The 21317-nt window shown below is 48.4% G+C and overlaps 1 protein-coding gene across 1 annotated transcript in view; it reads left to right on the plus strand.

Annotated features, from left to right (window-relative positions):
- LOC140378029 (protein sidekick-1-like) overlaps positions 1-21317 on the plus strand; it is a 128914-nt gene that overhangs the window by 94751 nt on the left and 12846 nt on the right. The window contains exons 30-40 of the mRNA XM_072463659.1: positions 6482-6676; positions 10643-10844; positions 12906-13009; positions 13631-13701; positions 15107-15260; positions 15369-15425; positions 16352-16453; positions 17658-17773; positions 19892-20078; positions 20198-20335; positions 20530-20691. Coding sequence (XP_072319760.1) covers positions 6482-6676; positions 10643-10844; positions 12906-13009; positions 13631-13701; positions 15107-15260; positions 15369-15425; positions 16352-16453; positions 17658-17773; positions 19892-20078; positions 20198-20335; positions 20530-20691 — 1488 coding nt within the window. The remainder of the gene's footprint in view (positions 1-6481; positions 6677-10642; positions 10845-12905; positions 13010-13630; positions 13702-15106; positions 15261-15368; positions 15426-16351; positions 16454-17657; positions 17774-19891; positions 20079-20197; positions 20336-20529; positions 20692-21317) is intronic.

Below are 21317 nucleotides of genomic sequence, written 5' to 3' on the forward strand. Positions count from 1 at the left end.
TGCCCTCGTACTGCTCTTGTACTGCGCTTGTACTGCCCTTGTACTGCCCTTGTACTGCTCTTGTACTGCGCTCATACTGCTCTTGTACTGCCCTTGTACTGCCCTCGTACTGCCCTTGTACTGCTCTTGTACTGCCCTTGTACTGCCCTTGTACTGCCCTTGTACTGCTCTTGTACTGCGCTCGTACTGCCCTTGTACTGCCCTTGTACTGCGCTCGTACTGCCCTTGTACTGCGCTCGTACTGCTCTTGTACTGCCCTTGTACTGCGCTCGTACTGCGCTCGTACTGCCCTTGTACTGCGCTTGTACTGCGCTCATACTGCCCTCGTACTGCTCTTGTACTGCGCTTGTACTGCCCTTGTACTGCCCTTGTACTGCTCTTGTACTGCGCTCATACTGCTCTTGTACTGCCCTTGTACTGCCCTCGTACTGCTCTTGTACTGCTCTTGTACTGCCCTTGTACTGCTCTTGTACTGCCCTTGTACTGCTCTTGTACTGCTCTTGTACTGCGCTTGTACTGCCCTTGTACTGCGCTCGTACTGCCCTTGTACTGCGCTCGTACTGCCCTTGTACTGCTCTTGTACTGCTCTTGTACTGCGCTCGTACTGCCCTTGTACTGCTCTTGTACTGCCCTTGTACTGCCCTCGTACTGCTCTTGTACTGCCCTTGTACTGCCCTTGTACTGCTCTTGTACTGCGCTCATACTGCCCTTGTACTGCCCTTGTACTGCCCTTGTACTGCCCTTGTAATAATAATAATAATAACTTTTATTTATATAGCGCTTTTCAGTGACCCAAAGACGCTGAACATAATAAAAAAGGGGGGGGGGGTATTTACAGACAGGGGGGACAACACGTACAGAACACATTAATATACAGATAAAATGAACAAGACAGAAGAAGTAGAGAGAAAAAGATGGGGAAGTAACAGGGGGTAGAAGTGTAGGCAATGGGGTAGAGGAGGCTAGGGGTAGGGGAGGTCATAGGCTTGGGTGAAGAGGTATGTTTTTAGGCGGGATTTGAATGTTGTGAGTGAGGGAGAGTGGCGGACAGGTTGGGGGAGGGAGTTCCAGAGTCGGGGTGCTGTTCGGGAGAATGCTCTGTCGCCAAAACTTTTGAGTCGGGATGTTGGTGCAGTCAGGGTGAGAGAGGAGGAGGATCGGAGAGCTCGGGAGGGGCGGTGGGGGATGAGGAGGTCAGACAGGTAGGGGGGGGGCAAGGTGGTGAAGAGCTTTGAAGGTGAGGAGGAGTATTTTAAAGTTTATGCGCTGCTTGATGGGGAGCCAGTGGAGAGAGCGGAGGACGGGAGTGATGTGATCACGGGACCGGGTGTGGGTGAGGAGGCGGGCAGCGGAGTTTTGGACCATTTGGAGTCTGTGGAGGGAATGGGAGGAGATGCCAGTGAGGAGGGAGTTGCAGTAGTCAAGGCGGGAGGAGATGAAGGCATGGATGAGGGATTCAGCAGCGGGGAGGGTGAGGCAGTGTCGGATTTTGGCGATGCGGCGGAGGTGGAAGTATGAGGTCTTGACAATGTGGCTGACATGGGGAGTGAAGGAGAGGGTGGGGTCCATGATGACACCGAGATTGCGTACCAGGGTAGAGGGGGTGATGGTCGAGGTGTCGATGCTGAGTGAAAAGGGACCAGTTTTATTGAGAGTGGATTTGGTGCCAATGAGGAGGAGCTCTGTTTTGTCACTGTTCAGTTTGAGGAAGTTGAGAGTGAGCCATGATTTTATTGTAGAGATGCAGGTTTGGATGTGGCTGAGGGGAGGGTTTTGGGTGGATTTGGTGGTGAGGTATATCTGGGTGTCGTCAGCGTAGCAGTGAAAGTCCAGGTTGAGTTGGCGGAGGATGTGACCAAGGGGGAAGATGTAGCAGATGAAGAGGAGGGGGCCGAGGACTGAGCCCTGGGGGACCCCCTGCGTTACTGGGGAGAGGGTGGATGAGTGACCGGAGAGGGAAATGAACTCTTGCCTGTTGGTGAGGTAGGATGTGAGCCAGTCAAGTGCAGAGCCCTCAACACCCAGTTGGCGCAGCCTTTGTAGGAGGATGGAATGGTTTATAGTGTCAAAGGCTGCGCTGAGGTCTAGTAGTAACAGGATGTTGAGGGCCCCGGAGTCTGCAGAGGTGAGGAGATCGTTGAGTACTTTGACCAGGGCTGTTTCAGTGCTGTGAAGTGGGCGGAAGCCAGATTGGAGGGGTTCATAGAGGTTGTTTGACTGGAGGTGGGTGTGAAGTTGGGCGGCGACGATGCGTTCCAGCGTTTTTGAGAGGAACGGCAGGTTGGAGATGGGGCGGTAGTTGGAGAGGTTGGCGGAGTCTAGGGTGGGTTTTTTGAGGATGGGGGTGATGGAGGCCAGTTTGTAGATGGAAGGAACATGGCCGAGGGATAAAGACTGGTTGAAGAGGTTGGTGAGATGGGGGATGAGAGCAGGGAGGCAGGCCTTGGTTAGATTCGTTGGGAGGGGGTCGAGAGAGCAGGTGGTGGTTTTGGAAGCGGTGATGAGGTCTATGATATGAGAGGAGTTAACAGAGGAGAAGGTGGTGAGGGGAGGGAAGGGTGGGTGGTCAGGGAGCGGAGGGGGGGCAGGGGTGGGGGTGGTGATGGAGTTAATGGAGACGGCAGTCATGGAGCTGTTGATTTTGGAAATTTTGTCATTGAAGGCAAGGAGGAAAGAGTTGCAGAGGTCAGGGGAGGAGGGTGGAGTGATGTCCGGTGGCTGGAGCAGCTTGTTGACGGTGGAGAACAGGGTGCGAGGGCTCCGGTGGGAGCTGTTGATGAGGGTGGAGAGGTGGGCAGATTTGGCGGCTTGGAGAGCGTCACGGTAGGAGGAGATGTGTAATTTGAAAGCTTCGGCGTGGACGGTGAGGCGGGTTCTTTTGTGGAGTCGTTCGAGTTGGCGGCCAGTCTGCTTCATGGTGCGGAGTTCAGGGGTGTACCAGGGGGCGGGGTTGATGTATGAGACGGAAGAGGTTTTCCAGGGGGCTAGGGAGTCAAGGGAGTCGGAGAGGGTGGTGTTGAGCATGACAGCATAGTCGTCGGGGGAAGAGGGGGGGGAGTCAGGGGGGAAAGCAGAGGATATGAGCTGGGAGAGCGTGAGGGGGTTGACTGACTTGATATTGCGGTAGGTGATGGTGCGTTTTTTGGGGTTGTGGGGCGAGGGTAGGGGGGCAGAGAAAAGGATGCAGAGATGATCAGAGAGTGGGAAGGGGAGGGGGTGGGGCTTAGATATGGGTAGGAGAGAGGAACAGACTAAGTCCAGAGTGTGGCCTTTGGTATGGGTGGGGAAGTCAATATGTTGGGTGAGATGGAAGCAGTCCAGGAGAGAGAGGAAGTCGGATGTCAGTGGGGCGTTGGGGCAGTCAATGTGGATGTTGAAGTCACCAGTGAGTAGGAGGCGGGCAGAGAGAGAGGATGCGATGGTGAGGAGTTCAGACAATTCAGTGAGGAAAGAGGGGTGGGGCTTTGGGGGACGATAGATCAGGATAGCGGTGATAGAGTTGGGGAGGGAGAAGGCGAGGTATTCAAATGATGAGATGGATGGAAGGTTGAGGTTCAGTTCAGTGATGGATGTAGATTTTTTATGAATAACAGCAAGACCTCCCCCACGCCCGGAGAGGCGGGGTTTGGCAGTGTAAGTGTAGTTGGAGGGAGTGGCTTGGTTGAGAGCATAGAAGTCCAGGGGCTGTTGCCATGTTTCACAGAGGAGAAGCAGATCAATGTTATTGTCCAGTAGCAGTTCAGATATAACAGGTGATTTGTTGGCGAGGGAGCGGCAGTTCAGCAGTGCAAGGGAGATGGATGGGGGCGCGGAGATGGATGGGGGCGCAGGGGTGGGGGGGCGGAGGTTGCTGAGGTTGGCAGTGCGGCAGGTGGGGGTGACAGGGGGGCGAAAACTAGTCCAGAGTGAGGGGATAGGTGAGCCGTCGTTGGAGTGTTGGTTATGGGAGAGACCAGAGCCCCTGTGGATGTAGCGGGGCCGGCGAAGGATCCCAGCTGAGCTAGCTGCAGAGGCAGCAGCAGCTGGGAGACGGTGGTTATGGTTGAGGAGGTGAAGGTCAGCAGCGGTGTAGGTGAGTAGGCGAGAAGTTGGTGGAGCGGTGGCCTGGAGGCGTGGGAGTGATAGTCCGAGAGGGAGATGGAACGTAGCAGCAGATGATAGTAATCCAGTTAGAATGCTGGCGGTGGCTAGAGGCTGGTTAACTAGAAGCTGGTGGGCAGAGAGTTGTGAAAAAGCAGCAGTGGACCGGGTGTTGAAGCTGGTGGAGTGAGTGGCGTTGGTTGCCCCAGACCTTGTCTGCACGGCAGGGAGACCCCGCGATACCATGACGGACCTCCGCAGGTGTTAAGCCAGCTGTTAGCTGGCGGCTAGGGCAGTAGATAGTCCAGGAGTGAGGGAGGAGATGAGCGATGGACGGTGCAGTAATGTCCGATGAAGTTAAGGAACAGGGATGTAGACAGAAGACAACACAGAGACGCGGGAACAAAACAAAACAATGGAAACGACTAACAAAACAAAGACGTTGGGACAGAAGCGGCAGTCCACATACCAGACGCCGGCGTTGCTCTAGCCCAATCAAGACGCATTTGAGTCCAGTTTTGTGACCAGATCGCCCCCGTCTGTGGAGCGGGGAAAGCAGAGAAACGGGGCTGTACCTTGGTTGTATGGGGCTGCTTTTCTCCTGGTGGAGCCGGTGCCCCGCTCTCCGTGTCTGCTCCTGTGGCGGGCTGGGGCCACACCTTCGCCCAGGTACAGACCTCCGGGGCGGCGGGTGCGGGAGCGCGGAGCCGGTGTTCGGGCGTGGAAACGCCAGTGCAGCGGAGGAGAAGCGGCGCCGCTCGCTCGTGGTGCGTGCGGCTCGTGGTGGTGCGTGCCGCTCGTGGTGGAGCCGGTGATCGGACACGGAAACGCCGGTGCAGCGGAGGAGAAGCGGCGCCGCTCGCTCGTGTACTGCTCTTGTACTGCTCTTGTACTGCGCTTGTACTGCCCTTGTACTGCTCTTGTACTGCTCTTGTACTGCCCTTGTACTGCCCTTGTACTGCCCTTGTACTGCTCTTGTACTGCTCTTGTACTGCGCTCGTACTGCCCTTGTACTGCTCTTGTACTGCTCTTGTACTGCGCTCGTACTGCCCTTGTACTGCTCTTGTACTGCTCTTGTACTGCGCTCGTACTGCCCTTGTACTGCTCTTGTACTGCTCTTGTACTGCCCTTGTACTGCTCTTGTACTGCCCTTGTACTGCTCTTGTACTGCCCTTGTACTGCTCTTGTACTGCTCTTGTACTGCTCTTGTACTGCGCTCGTACTGCTCTTGTACTGCCCTTGTACTGCTCTTGTACTGCCCTTGTACTGCTCTTGTACTGCGCTCGTACTGCTCTTGTACAGGTGGTGTACATTTCATTAGACTACACAAGCTCAGCGGGTCAGAGTGTCGCAGTCTCTAAACGATTACATTGTACAGGATGTTAAAGGAATATATATGATTACTATTCAGGATTATTATCATTATCATTATTATTATTACGGCTCGTCAATCTCTTTGTCCGCGACCCACTTCACACACTGTCATTTTTCTGTTTGTGAATCGTTCATTGTTATTTATTGAGTGTATTTTCTCTTTGTATTTCCTCGCTCTCCGATACATTTTGCAGAAGCGTTTCATTTTTATGCAGATAATGCGCAAATGTAAGCGAGAGCATTTGAACGGTGCTAAACACAAACCGGACGGCTAAAGATAAACCTGTTCTTTCACTTTGACATTTTTATCCGCGCTTTTATCACTCACAAGGTAATTGCCAATGCACTTTTATGTTTTAGTCCAAAACTGTGGACCGCGCTGCCCCTGAACTTTTAAAACTCATCTTTTTTCCTCGGCTCGTCATTGAAATGTTGACTTTTAGTGTACAATGTATTTTTATTTGTTTTTATCAAACTTTTTCTTTTCTGCGTCTATTTTTCGCTGCTGTGCTTTTTATCAATGTTGTGTACTGCACTCTGGTCACCTGCAGGGGGAGCTCTATCGCACGATCACTTAGTCCCGCTTTAAGTTAAGCTAATGTTAAGCTAATGTTGCTAACGTCAACACGGAGCTAGCGTAAACAAAAGCGAAAATCCACTATTAACTGGAACATCGGGTCGAGTTCTGACCTCAGAGGACGACATCATTCCACAGCTGTTACCTAGCAACCGTCATGTAAACAAGGACCAAAATCCACATAAGTTACACAATGTTAAAAATACTACAATACCTGATAACGTCTTTACTTTTATAAACAATTGAAGCTGTTAGAAAAGTGAGTCTGTTGCGTGAGTCGTCCCTGCGTTTTCGATGGAACGTCGCTTATTGATGACATCACAGAGGGATTTGTCTCTCCATCACTGGACATTGCTTTGAATTGCACCTGTTGCAAAGAGTTTTGTATCCAAACCGTAAGAAATGCTCACATTAACAGCTTTGTTGTTGTTGTTGTTGTGTGGTCTCCAGGGTACCAGATCTCGTACCGCCTGGAGGGCCGCGACGCCCTGCGCTGGACCACGGTGGAGGTGGGCTCCACGGGCAGACAGTTCACGGTCAACGGGCTGGCCCCGGAGCAGACGTACGCCTTCAGACTGAACGCCCGCACTGCAGTGGGCTGGGGCCAGGAGCACCAGGCCCTCGTGGTCACTACAGAGAGGAGAGGTATGGAGGGGGAGGAGGAGGGGAGGAGGAGGGGGAGGAGCATCAGGCCCTCGTGGTCACTACAGAGAGGAGAGGTATGGAGGGGGAGGAGGGGCTAAATGTTTTTACTGGCCGAAAACACATTTAAAAAAAGAGTAGATTACAAGATTCACTGGATTTTTGTGAAACGGTTTATCTGTTTTGACTTATAAACCCTTTAACTCTGGACGAGCTTAAAGCTGCTCCACATGATTTGTTTTGTCTTAAAAACAGAACTAGTTCATTTTTAAAAGATTTAACAGCGTTAAACGTGTCGTTCACTTGCATCATACATTCTGAGCATCATAATTATTATTTATTTATGAATTAAAAGTGCTTTTCACAATTTTTTGGGACCAAATCTGAGTCAAGCTAACACCAACTAGCATGCTAACAGCGCACTTCCTGCTGCGCGCGGAATAAAACACTCTCTAATTAGACGCAGACAGCACAAAGCGGTCTCATTTTCTTCTCTTTTTTTGTTTGTTATTTTTTTCTTTTCTTCTTTTTTTGTTATTTTCTTCACTTTTGTGTTATTTTTCTTGTCTTTATTTCAATAAAATATTATATTTCACAAACCTTCAGAAGACTTTAAACCTTCGTCATCTTTTAGAAAAGTCTCTTTGTGTCTGAACCTTTTTCCCGCTGCACTTCCAGAAACAGCGATGCTTTTTTCAAACCGTTCTTTGGCGTGAATCGAACGCGAAACGCGCCGCTTTGCAAAGGCTCCACAGGTGCACACGGAGAGCCAGGTGACACGAGCAGCAGGCGGTTAATATGGTGATAATTGCCTCTTTTTCAAGCCCGCAGTCGGACTTTTCACAGAATGGAAAATACAAGTGCGAATTTTGAGCTGTAATTAGTGCTGGACGACGGCTCCTGATTGACCCAAACGAGCAGGAGGTCTTTGTTCACTTTGAGGGCGTCAGATAATACTTTTATACATACTTGTGGTTCCACTTGGGTCATATTTTTGACAGTGTAACTCTTGCTCTTAAACTCTTTCATTTTATTCATTTTATTCATTTTATTCATTTTATTCATTTTATTTTTTTTTATTCATTTTTGTATTCATTTTATTCATTTTTTTATTTTATTTTTTTATTCATTTGATTTATTTTATTTTATTAGTTTATTCATTTTTTATTTTATTCATGTTATTCATTTATTTATTTTTCATTTTATTCATTTTATTCATTTTATTCATTTTATTCATTTTATTCATTTTATTCATTTTATTCATTTTATTTGAAGTGGGACGTTGCACATTAATTAAAATATCTGTAAATGTGCCAGAAAATCTCTAGTTCGTTTAGATATACAAAACATACTTTACATTATATACAGCACAATTACTGATAATATTAGCAGCAAAAAACAACAGATTAAGACATATAAAAACAGCACAAACATGACACTTGTATATTAATATATATATATTAATATCACTTATTCACAGAATCTCAATAATACAATGAGAGGGAAAAACTCTTAATAGTAAAAAGAAATAAATGAAACACAGAATGAAAAAGAGATTTAAAAATGCTACAATCTAAGGAACAATAAGTAGAAAAAAAGTATGTATATAATCTTGTCAAAAATAGCTTAAAAAGAGTATAATTTATGACAAAGAGAATATTCCGCTTGTTTTTGGAGCCGTCGTGTTGGATTTGAATGTTAATTACGTATGAACACGTTTGTGATTAGGTGTGATACAGAGCATATGACAAACAAGAGGCTGCTCCAGCGTGCACAGAACTGAGTGTTAGGCAAGCAGGACACGCTGTGATTGCCAATGATTATGAAGACACTCGGGTGTAAATAAGACCTCGAAGTGTAGTGTGAACCTGGTTATGTTCTTACACTAACCGAGTGTCAGAATGCTTGTAGAAAGTTTTAAAAATGCAGAAGACCAAGGACAAAAATGATTCATAATACGACCTTTAAGTATACAATGAAAAATGTCACGCTTTGTGTTTGTTTTATTCACGCGATATGTGTTTATTTTACTGTTCCTATGACCAAACAATGGAGCTCAACAATCCCGTCCACTTCACAGTTTGCCGCGGTTCCAGAAGGACATTTTCTCATTCTCATGCTTAAGAAAACGAATATGGAGTGTTTAAAGGCGGAGGAGGCTCATGTCCTTCAGGCCGTTGTTTTGAGTCCAACAAGTCCAGCGAAATGTTTTCAGAACTTGTGATTTTAAAACCACAAGTGGCTAATCTTACGCCCTTATTGACATCATCCATAGCTTTGTTCACGCCCTATCTACCCCAGTTCAGCTTTTGTGCGTCTCTCATAGCCTGCACCAGCTTCCACGGACAATCCCCATGAGCCTTGGTCTCCTGAGAGCGGTGTGTGTCTCATGGTAGAGGCTGCACCCGCCACCGAACGCTGTCCCGACTGTCCCTCACTGAACCACTATACGTCCCCTTCACGCTCGCGATTATGATCCTTTTCGGTCCGGATCACCTCGTTCACCGTGCGCCCTACCGGCCTTCCATTCTCCTTCGGTCGCCATCGTCTTGTTACTTTCATTGCACGCCCTTCCGGCCTACTGGCTATCGGTCCTTCTCCTGTCGCATCACCTCGTTACTTTCACCGTGCGCCCTACCGGCCTTCCATTCTCCTTCGGATTTTAAATCAAATCACAAGTGGCTGATCTTACGTCGTTCAGCCACGAGCAAACGGTCAAACATTCAATATTGATTAGTTTCGAAATGGAGAAGTTAATGACAAATGTACTTCTAGAGCCAAGCGGCGGTCGGTCACTGTTGAGCTCCGATGGCTCTGTGCATAACGGAGCGCTGTTAGCTCACTGTTAGCTCACTGTTAGCGTCACTCTAAGCGTCACTCTTAGCGTTACTGTAAGCTCACTCTTAGGGTCACTCTTAGCGCAACTGTTAGCTCACTGTTAGCATCACTGTTAGCTCACTCTTAGCGTCACTCTAAGCGTCACTCTTAGCGCAACTGTTAGCTCACTGTTAGCATCACTCTTAGCGTCACTCTAAGCATCACTCTTAGCGCAACTGTTAGCTCACTGTTAGCATCACTGATAGCGTCACTGTTAGCGTTACTGTAAGCTCACTCTTAGGGTCACTCTTAGCGCAACTGTTAGCTCACTGTTAGCATCACTGTTAGCTCACTCTTAGCGTCACTCTAAGCGTCACTCTTAACGCAGCTGTTAGCTCACTGTTAGCTCACTGATAGCGTCACTGTTAGCGTTAATGTTAGCTCACTCTTAGGGTCACTTTAAGCGCCACTCTTAGCGCAACTGTTAGCTCACTGTTAGCATCACTGTTAGCTCACTGATAGCGTCACTGTTAACGTTACTGTTAGCTCACTCTTAGGGCCACTCTAAGCGTCACTCTTAGCGCAACTGTTAGCTCACTGTTAACATCACTGTTAGCTCACTCTTAGGGTCACTCTAAGCGTCCCTCTTAGCGTCACTCACGGTTAGCTCACTCTTCGCGCCACTGTTAGCGCCCTTGCTTCTTGTCCGATTATGTCGCTCTAAAATGAGTAAATACGTAAATATCAGGCAGTGGTCAGCGACTTGTGAATGGATGTCACTGACAACAAGTTGAATACTTCACCAGGGAGCTTCTCTGTGTTTATAAAGGCAGGTGTGTCTTAGTGCTAACGGTAATGCTAAGTTCAAGGCATAACACTTGCGCAAATAACATCACAAACTGAAGTAAGTAGTCTTTACTTTACTTTAATTTAAGTTTGACTAAAAGTTAGCTTTAGCCTTGAGACACAGTAAGCTAGCCAGTGCGCCGCTGTGCTCAGAGCATGTTTAATTTAGTATGATAATTAAATAGTGAAGTACAAAAGAATAATAGTAAAGTTACACTAAATAAAGTAGGCTATGCTATGGTAAAAATAAATGTGTGGAATTGTAATTGTATGTAAATAAAGATTCCCGCTCATTTCCTGTCCCAGAACGCCCGCAGCCGCCCAGGAAGCTGTCGGTCCCACAAGAGGGCGTGGAGGCCAGGCGGGTGCAGCTCCACTGGGTGACCGGGGGCTCTGGCTCCTCCCCCCTGAGGTACTTCACCGTCCAGATAAAGGAACTGCCCGACGGCGACTGGAACCCGCACACCACGGACGTCCCGCATGATGTGACCAACTGGACCGTCGACGGGTAAAAGACGTTCTCAAGTTCAGATGAAGTCGTTTTGATGCTTTTTAAGGTCGAAATAAATGCTCTTAAGGTCGCAGCCTAATGTTTTATTATGTATCTAATATTATTCATTTATTTTTAGCTTTAATAATGTCAAAAATGTGATTCTAAAATAATACATTTATCTAAAAAAAATCGTAATATTTAAAAGAAATGCATTAAAAAATCTGGTTTTGTTAAGAATAATTAAATTCAGTGTTGTTTTTACTACCGTGTTAATGCCACGCTGCGGAACATTCCGGAAGTGATTTTAAAGGTGACTTTCAAACGGTCAAAGCAGGAAGTTGATATGTAAAGTGCGTACGACAGGTTTGTTTGGTACATATTTATCATAGTTTCATATCAATTGGAAAGAAAACCAAAAAGTAGAAAATTAAAGGTACCGAGTTCTAAAACGAAGTCCCTCTCGCTGTGACATCATCAATAAGCGACGTTCGATGGAAAATGCACAATTTAAACACATTTTGACCTTGTTTCTGACCGTTAAAACAATAATTTACCTTAACTACTTTACTTTAACTAACCCTAAATGGTATTATTATATGTCAAATCATAACTATTGTGTCATTTATACGGATATTTTTCACGTTCCCACCAGAAGTAACAGTACAAACATCACCAACATGTTCAAAACTGGGGAAAAACAGACACAAATGTTGGTAAAATCTCACATATGACCACGTTCACTTTGACGAAACGCGCTGATATCGACGCCGTCTTGACCGATGCGGCGTTGCTTTGCTTGTGCGGTGTGTGGTAGTGTCGCTGATGCCCCCCTGTGCCCCCCCCCCGTGCCCCCCCCGTCGCTGTCAGAGACCTGTTTAAGACGTTAAAGGGGCTCCTCTCAGTAGCTCGGCTCGCCCGCCTCCCCGGGGGTCTTGTCCGGTCGCTCTTTCCATCACCGCGCCCCCTTCAAACCCCTCCCACCACCGCGCCCCCTTCAAACCCCTCCCACCACCGCGCCCCCTTCAAACCCCTCCCACCTTCTCCACCGCTCAGTCAGATTCTCCTCTTTTGGTATCTCCGGAAACAAATGATTCAACGTTTTTTTATTTTTTTTTTCCCTGTGTTGTTCAGACAAATGAAGTCGCCCGCACCAAAACAATATTCCCGCCCATAAATAATGCATGCTTATCTTCTGGCTGTGCGGCCGGGGCCACTCTCTATTCCAGCGGGGCCCCCGTGGAGTAAACAACTCCTCGGGGTACGGAATACATAGGAATTGCAAAGACTGGGGAGGACTATCATTTCATAGGAGGCAGGAGTGATACTGTGGTGTAAAACGTGTACTTAAAGCCACAGTACTTCACGTTATTCTAGTCTTTACTGTGTCCTTCCCCAAAGAGTAGATCGTGAAAGCCGCGCGGCGTACAATTATTAATATTGTTAGATTTAATATCGATATCGACCCAGTGGTTTAACGGTATTGTTATTGGTGCTTTTATTTATTTAATTTATTTATTTTAAATGATTTTTGGGGGTTTATTGGACACTGCACTGTCAAAAATAAGTAGTAGTAATTTATCTATCAACTCCAAACATTTAGGTTTAATTTATTTCCAATTTTAGAATAAAAAATGGGCCAATTCAAGCTAACTAACTCATTAGAACATATTTAAACATATTTTAAAAGCTTGAATTACTGAGTTACTATATTTAGCACGTACTATTAGCCTGTTTTATTGAAGCCACGTTTCAACCGGTTCACTTTAGAGCGCTTTAGAACGTTTCTCGTAACGGCGAGTGCCTTTCGTCGATAAACAGGAAACAGCTGATGCTAACGTGCGCTAGCTTTGTTTTGCTAAGCGTGTGGGTTCAACATATAAACTAACATATAAAGTGCACCTTTAAACACACGTAAGACTCAAATAGATATATGCCTCGAGGCTTTTACTGTTGTTGTGTCCCTGGGCAAGGCACTTCACCCACGTTGGTTTGCGACACGGTGGGGCATCCAGCATAAATCCCCTTCCCAAACACGACTGCGTCTTCAGTCTTGTGCTTGTGTTTTGCTTGTCACAGACTCAAACCCTTCACCTCGTACAAGATGAGGCTGCTGGCCACCAACGACGTGGGCGACAGTGTTCTGAGCAAAGAGACGGAGGCTGTGACCACGCTGCAGGACGGTAAGACGCCCGCAACACTGCCCGCTCACACTGCCCGCTCACACTGCCCGCTCACACTGCCCGCTCACACTGCCCGCTTATACTGCCCGCTCACACTGCCCGCTTACGCCCGAACACTGCCAGCTACCGAACACTTCCTACTTACTCCCAACCCCGCCCTCTTACACTTCCCGATTATTCCCAATCACTTCCCACTTACTCCAGAACACTTCCTGCTTACTCCCAATCACTTCCCGCTTCCTCCCGAACACTTCCCGCTTCCTCCCGAACACTTCCCGCTTACTCCCGAACACTTCCCGCTTACTCCCGAACACTTCCCGCTTACTCCCGAACACTTCCCGCTTACTCCCGAACACTTCCCGCTTACTCCCGAACACTTCCCGCTTACTCCCAACCCTCGCCCTCTTACACTTCCCAATCACTTCACTTCACTTACGATGTACTCTTTGGAGGAAAACACAAAAATCACTCATTTAAAAGAAAAACGTCGGGTACTGCAGCTTTAAAAGGCCAGTACGTGTACTTATGTGCACTTATGTGTACTTATGTGTACCTCTGTGTACTTTAATGTTTCCTATGACTCATGTTCTCTCCTCTTTTATGTTTTATTTGACTTTGCAGTCCCAGATAAGCCTCCGGTGATCACCTCTGTGAAGCCCACCACCACCACCTCCGTCCTGGTGCAGTGGAAGGTACCAGCTGAACACAAATATATATATATATATATATATATATATATATATATATATATATACTGTATATTTACTACTACTTCTGCTCAGTTTGAAAATGCTGCAGTGCAAAGAATGGCCAGAGAAGAGGTGTATTTACTGTAAGAGAATACTTCCTACAGACTCTTTCTCTGTTTGAGGCTTTTGAGTCGGGTAATAAACAAAACAGCACTGAAACTAGAAACATGTTTGAACAAACATGAATGAAAACATATGTGTCAGAAGTGAGATATATTCATGTATCTGATGGAGACTGTGACCGGGTTTTCCTTCATCCACAGCATTGAAAGTGGACAATAATTTACATGTTCTTATTGTCCAGTTTAAGATAAGATATTCTTTTATTGTCCACACATGGGGAAATTTCATTGTTGCAACGCAGGTAGATACAGAGGAAAAGGACAGATAACTTACAGGAAGTTTAAAACACACTCTTAATAGAAGAACTCTTATAAACAAAACTCTCATTTCCTAATAAGGAATGGAGGGGAAAAATAAAGATAAAATAAAATAAAAACAGCTAGCATAAGACAAAATAATACTAATAATAATGGTAAAATAAACACTCTATTTACATCAGTTAGATGCACATGAATGTGAGCGAGAGAGCGCAAATGTGACGCACGTGTTTGTAAAATGTACAAAATGATCATTAAAATGATCTCTGAAGCAGTGCAGTGCTGAGCTCAGTTTTGTTTTTTAATGTTAGCTAGTTACTTTATAGTTGTCGCAGGGAAATTTGTCTGCACCGTTTCACACTTACATTTATATGACAGTGCATAATTAAACATTTTTACATGTTTATGGCTTTAATACAGTGGCTGCGTTCCGATGTCCACACCATTCTTTATATAAGGCACAATTTAGCTCCTTTTTTAGTGAAAAGCTGGAAAAACGACTTGCATTTTACGCCGCTCAACAAATATAGACCATAATGCATTGCAAAAAAATCGGGAAAAACATCAGCGACACGTCTTTAACCGCACACAACACGACTCACTGGAGCAGAAGAGCTGATGAAAAAAAGCACTTTTCACCCAATAATATGACAAAAACGCTCTTAAATAAACCGTTACGCCGCAAAGTTGCTAGCATTAGCCGCTAACGTTTGCTTGAGTCGGCATCACAGGCAAAAAGTTGAATAATCTAGTCCGTCTGTTGTTTAATGCGGTGATTATTAGTCCATAAATATGACGCATTTGACCAATATTAATGCCATTTTTATCTGAGTTTTCTTTATAATCAGACACTAGAGTCACATGATCCGCGGGTGATCGAGCGCAGGACTGAACGAGGCGGTCAGGGGCTGGGGGCGGGGCATTCGGACGCTCGGCTCGTGACCGTCGGCTTGATCTTCTGATTGTAGCCTCCCGGCGACGACGGCGTGAACGGCGTCCTGACCGGGTTCCGGCTGTACTACAGAGAGATCCCGGCGAACGGCTCGGCGGGCGTCGAAGCAGGAGCCCAGGGCCACGCCGGTGCTTCAGGGGCCAACTCCGGTGCTTCAGGGGCCCATCCCAGCGCTTCAGGGGCCCTAATCACCCGTGAGTCTCCACAGTCCGAAGTGAATTGTAAAAAAAACGAGCACATTTTAATCATTCCAATGTGTGTGTTTGTGTGTTTTTCAGCTAAAAGCACCTTTAAGACCGTCAGCAGTGCTTCGCTAACAGAGTTCGAGCTCACACGTATGTTTTTAAGAGTCTCTAGTTCAGGTTCAATTAAAAAAAACTAAAATTCAGCTGGAATTAATCCCCAACTATTTAATTTCAAACAGTCCAAATGTGTTTCTCACTTGCCTAATGCCATTCAGCGCGTTGACTTTTTAAGTGTTTTTCACAACTTTCCGAGGCCACAGCAGAGTTTTGCCGTCGCGGTTAAGCTAACAAACATTAGCATGCTAACAGCGCGCTTCCTGCTTCGGGGAGAACAACACAGTGGCTGGAAAATGAGATGCGGAAAGTGCACGGCAGTCTCGTTTTGACCCTAAGAGCTGCTTTTACAGTTTTAATTTCGGATTTTACTTTATTACATGAAACCAAAATCAATTACAGCCCCTTTAATACACATAACATTTGGGTGGCTTTATTTTCAACTTGGCATTTATAATTATCATGAACTTCTATGTGTGGTTTAATGTTCTTTGTACAAATAATAGTTCATTCGTTGTTTTTCACGTGTTTATTGCATTTTAAAGGGGACGTATCGTGCTAAATCAACTGAGCTTTTAACATGTATTTAGCTTGATTCAAATGAGTTAATCCCGTGTTTTATTTTATTTTAAGATGTCACATAGACACTTCCAAAAATAATAACTGACAATCTGCTGCTTGTCACGGCGAGGAGGCGGGGCTTAGCAGTTCCGCCGTCCTGAACAGGAAGTCAATGAACCCGTTTCTATTATTTCAGATCAACATTACGCTTTACAATGAACCAAATGTAAAACCGTGACCTACATTTGTCACAGTTCGACGCTAAATACGCAAATAAAACCATTAAAACGTCCCAAATATACATCCCCGTTGATAAAATGACGCCACCGTAATACTCGGCGTGTTTGAATGCCGTTGGAGAGCGTCTAACGTGACTGGACTGTTCTCGCCGTCGCTTGCAGAGCTAAAGAAGTTCCAGCGCTACCAGATCTTCATGACCAGCTCCAACGTGGTCGGCGAGAGCCCCCCGTCCGCCGCCGTGGATGTGTCCGTGGGCGAGGCAGGTGGGTGTGCGCAATCGAACCGCTGGGATTACGGAAGGATCTCTAGGGTCGAGGAATCAGAAACGTGTTATCGCCTTTGTTCTGTGGTTGCCGGGACGAGTTGAGCGTTTGTTTGTTTTTGGCGAAGTTCTCTGCGCGCGTAAATATAGTGTCGCTGTTCCTCGTCGATACCTTTGTTTCAGCGTTTCTATTTTTATCGCGTTTCACCGCTCAACGCCATCGAATTGCTCCCCGGGGACAAATAAAGCGACGTCGATTGCTTTATATGACTGTTTTATTGTTCGTTTACAAACTTCACACATGTAGAAATGGAAAATGTCAGCACCGACTGGCTTTAGATGGCTCGTTTACGCTCCGTTTTTGTTCGTAAACCGCTCCGTGCGTCGTCGAATCGCAGTTACCGCGGATTCCCTAGTACTTCCGATCATTTCTAACGTCAAGGCGCTCAAAGTCAGATTGAGGATCGACCAAAACGGAAGGAAGAGAATGTGCGGCTAGAAAAACGAGCTAAGAAAACGAGATCGAGCGCGCAGCGTTTATCCGTTCGTCAGCTTGTTCTGGTCATACTTCGCCGCGGCGCTGCGCTCGCCACTGCGCTCGCCACTGCCCCCGGTGGTCGGCACAACGAGGACCGCCACTGTTCTGTGGTTGCCGGGACGAGTTGAGTGTTTGGGTTTTCTTGGCTAAGTTCTCTGCGCGCGTAAATATAGTGTCGCTCTTCCTCGTCGATACCTTCGTTTCTATTTTGATCGCGTTTCACCGCTCAACGCCATCGAATTGCTGCTCGGGGACAAATAAAGCGCCGTCGATTGCTTTTTATGACCGTTGTATTGTTCGTTTACAGAATTCACACGTGTAGAAATGGAAGACGTTCTGGCCTCAGACGCGATCAGTCTAAAGGCTCGTTTACGCTCCGTTTTTGTTCGTAAACCGCTCCGTGCGTCGTCGAATCGCAGTTACCGCGGATTCTCTCGTACTTCCGATCATTTCTAACGTCAAGGCGCTCAAAGTCAGATTGAGGATCGACCGAAACGGAAGGAAGAGAACCTGCGGCTAGAAAAACGAGCTAAGAAAACGAGATCGAGCGCGCAGCGTTTAATCCGTTCGTCATACTTTGTCGCTGCGCTGCGCTCGCCACTGCCCCCCGGTGGTCGGCACAACCAGGACCGCCACTGAGCCCGCTCTCCTCTCTCTCTCCCCACAGCGCCCTCCGTGGCCCCGCACTCCGTCCGAGTCTCGGCCCTGTCGCCGTCCGCCCTGGAGGTGACGTGGGACGCGCCGCCCCCGGAGACGCAGAACGGACTCATCCAGGGTTACAAGGTGACCAGACACAACGCACGCCCTCGCACACCCTCGCCCGCCGCTCGGGATCCCGTCTCTCGCCCCCGGAGCGTTTCCCCGGCGTTCGTTTCGAGACCAATTTGTGGCGGATGAGTAACTCGAAGCGGGGCAGACGGATCAAGACGCTCTTTTCTTCCGCTCCGCCAAACACACTTCGGGCGGTTTGCTCTGAAATTGACTGTAAATCTTTATGACGCACCTGCTGTTGGTGTTTGCGCTCGAGCAGGAGGAGGTTTGTCAATCGTAAATATACAGTGGAGCTGAACGACGGCGTTACGGCGGGTTTTATGCGCACGACGGCGTCAGAAGTGTCGACCGTCGAGAGCGGCCGATTCAAGTGGAATTTTGATGACGACTGAATGTTGGTTTTAGTCGAGTAATTTTGACTTTGGTACTTCAGAACTTTCCCCGTGGAGAGTGATATGCTTTATGCCCCATCGTGGACTATGATTATAGCCAAAGGAACAACATTTCTGCGGAAACGAGCAGGAAGAGGCTCCTCCAGGCCGAGTACGAGCCAGGTTTGTGGAGAACCGGCCGCTCACAGTGAGGACTAAATTGGAAAAAAAAGAAACCTTGTGTAAGATTTTGATTTCATTTCCTGTGTGTTTCTCCAGACACAAGATAAACATGTTGTGTTTATTTTCAAGACTGTTATCCAATCAGAAAGCAGCTCTCGTTTGGGTTGCCAGTTCTGACACCTACTTCCTGTCGTCCAGCTCCAGCAGATGATGTAGTTCCATGTTTAAACCAGTAGGAGGCTGTTTTTACCCTAAAGGTTTCCGTCATGTTAAAGGTGCAGTGACTTTTGTGGTGGTGAGAGGGACATGGAATATATGAGTTTAATATCAGACTCTCAGCAGAAAAGTGCCATAGTTCTTCTTTAAAGGCTGTCGTTATGACTCGTGAGCTGTTCTGACTCTTGTGCTGCTGCACTGACTCTTGAGCTGCTCTGACTCGTGCGCTGCTCTGACTCGTGAGCTGTTCGGACTTGTGTGCTGCTCTGACTCGTGAGCTGCTGTTCTGTTTTGTGAGCTGCTGTTCTGACTCGTGAGCTGTTCTGACTCGTGCGCTGTTCTGATACGTGACCTGCTGTTTTGACTCGTGTGCTGCTCTGACTCCTGAGCTGCTGTTTTGACTCGTGAGCTGCTGTTTTGACTTGTGAGCTGGTGTTTTGACTCGTGAGCTGTTCTAACTTGTGAGCGTCTGTTCTGACTTGTGTGCTGCTGCACTGACTCTTGAGCTACTGTTCTGACTCGTGTGCTGCTGCTATGACTTGTGCACTGCTGTTCTGACTCTTGAGCTGTTCTGACTCGTGCGCTGCTGCTCTGACTCGTGCGCTACTGTTCTAACTCGTGAGCTGTTCTGACTCGTGCGCTGTTCTGACTCGTGAGCTGCTGCTCTGACTCGTGAGCTGTTCTGACTCGTGTTCTGCTGCTCTGACTCATGCGCTGTTCTGACTCGTGAGCTGCTGCTCTGACTCGTGAGCTGTTCTGACTCGTGAGCTGCTGCTCTGACTTGTGAACTGCTGCTCTGACTTGTGAACTGCTGCTCTGACTCGTGAACTGCTGCTCTGACTCGTGACCTGCTCTGACTCGCGAGCTGCTGTTCTGACTCGTGTGCTTCTGCTCTAACTCGTGAGCTGCTGCTCTGACTCGTGAGCTGCTGTGACTCGTGAGCTGCTCTGACTCGTGAGCTGCTCTGACTCGTGAGCTGCTCTGACTCGTGAGCTGCTGCTCTGACTTGTGAACTGCTGCTCTGACTTGTGAACTGCTGCTCTGACTCGTGAACTGCTGCTCTGACTCGTGACCTGCTCTGACTCGCGAGCTGCTGTTCTGACTCGTGTGCTTCTGCTCTAACTCGTGAGCTGCTGCTCTGACTCGTGAGCTGCTGTGACTCGTGAGCTGCTCTGACTCGTGACCTGCTCTGACTCGCGAGCTGCTGTTCTGACTCGTGTGCTTCTGCTCTAACTCGTGAGCTGCTGCTCTGACTCGTGAGCTGCTGTGACTCGTGAGCTGCTCTGACTCGTGAGCTGCTCTGACTCGTGAGCTGCTCTGACTCGTGTGCTGCTCTGACTCGTGTGCTTTGCCTCTGCAGATTCACTTCTGGGAGCGCGAGCAGCAGAACCGGACGGAGCAGGTGAAGGTGGTGTTCGTCCCTCACACCGCGGCCCACCTGACCAACCTGAGCAGCTACACGGCCTACATGCTGACCCTCACGGCCTTCAACACGGCAGGGGACGGGCCCCCGAGCGACCCCCGAGGGACCCGCACTCAGCAGTCAGGTGCGGCCCCCGAACACAAGCGCCACCTCTGTTCAATATGAGAAACGCACTAATCAAGAGTGTTTCTGACTTTCTATTTGTCATGATTGTTTTGTCTGTTTCTTTGGTTGCCGTGGCAGCGCCCAGTGAGCCCGGCTTCCTCTCCTTCTCGGAGGTGAGCGGCTCCAGTGTGAACGTGTCCTGGGGGGCCCCCCTCAGCCCCAACGGTCAGATCGAGGGCTACAGGGTGCGGTACCAGCCCACCAGCCCCGTGCAAGGTACGTCTGTGCCTCCCAGTCGCCCCCTGGTGGTCTTACGCCCCCTGGTGGTCGTGTGCCCCCTGGTGGTCGTGCACCCCCTAGTGGTCGTGCGCCCCCTGGTGGCCGTGCGCACCCTGGTGGTCGTGTGCCCCCTGGAGGCCGTGCGCCCCCTGGTGACCGTGCCCCCCCTGGATGTAACATGTGCTCTGCAGGTCTGACCCGAGCAGTGACCGTGGATGTGGGCGGCGGCTGGCAGCGCTGGCTCAAGGTCAGAGACTTGACCCGTGGAGTGACCTACATGTTCAGCGTTCAGGCGCTGACCGTGAGCTACGGTCCAGCGGCGAGGGCCAACCTGACCGCTCACCCGCTGCCAGGTGAGGGCGCTGTCGTGCACCCATCCTGCACCCGCTCAGGCTCCACCCATCGTGCACCCGCTCAGGCTCCACCCATCATGCACCCGCTCAGGCTCCACCCATCATACACCCGCTCAGGCTCCACCCATCATGCACCCGCTCAGGCTCCACCATTTTCATTGACACGTAAAATACTGTTTCGCAGTAAATGTAATCCATACACTGACGGCACTTTATTGTTTTTATTACCGTATTTTCCGGACTATAAGTCGCACCTTTTTTCATAGTTTTGGCCGGGGTGCAACTTATACTTATATTTATACTTAAAGCCGGTATGGACGATTTTTCGGCGATTTGTGAACGCAGGCTGAAGTGCACATGCCACTCCCCCGTGTGGACCGATACAACACACACGTGCGTTTGTTTATTAGCGCAACGGAGCGCATCGCATCGCTCGTCTCCCGTAGATTTCTGTCCACTTCTGCGTCAGCTCGAACTGTCTTTCTCCGTCTTCATTTTGCCCCGTACACTGAGGGAACTATATTATGATAGATCCATGCGCTTAGGCACGCGGAAACGTGGGGACGAGCCTGACGCGGCTGCAGGTGAGCGATAGGTGCGTTTTATGATTGACACGTGGCAGGACA

Source organism: Eucyclogobius newberryi, unplaced genomic scaffold (assembly GCF_026437365.1).
Source record: "Eucyclogobius newberryi isolate DKJ021-1_F unplaced genomic scaffold, fEucNew1.0.hap1 SCAF_4, whole genome shotgun sequence".
Lineage (NCBI taxonomy): Eukaryota > Metazoa > Chordata > Actinopteri > Gobiiformes > Gobiidae > Eucyclogobius > Eucyclogobius newberryi.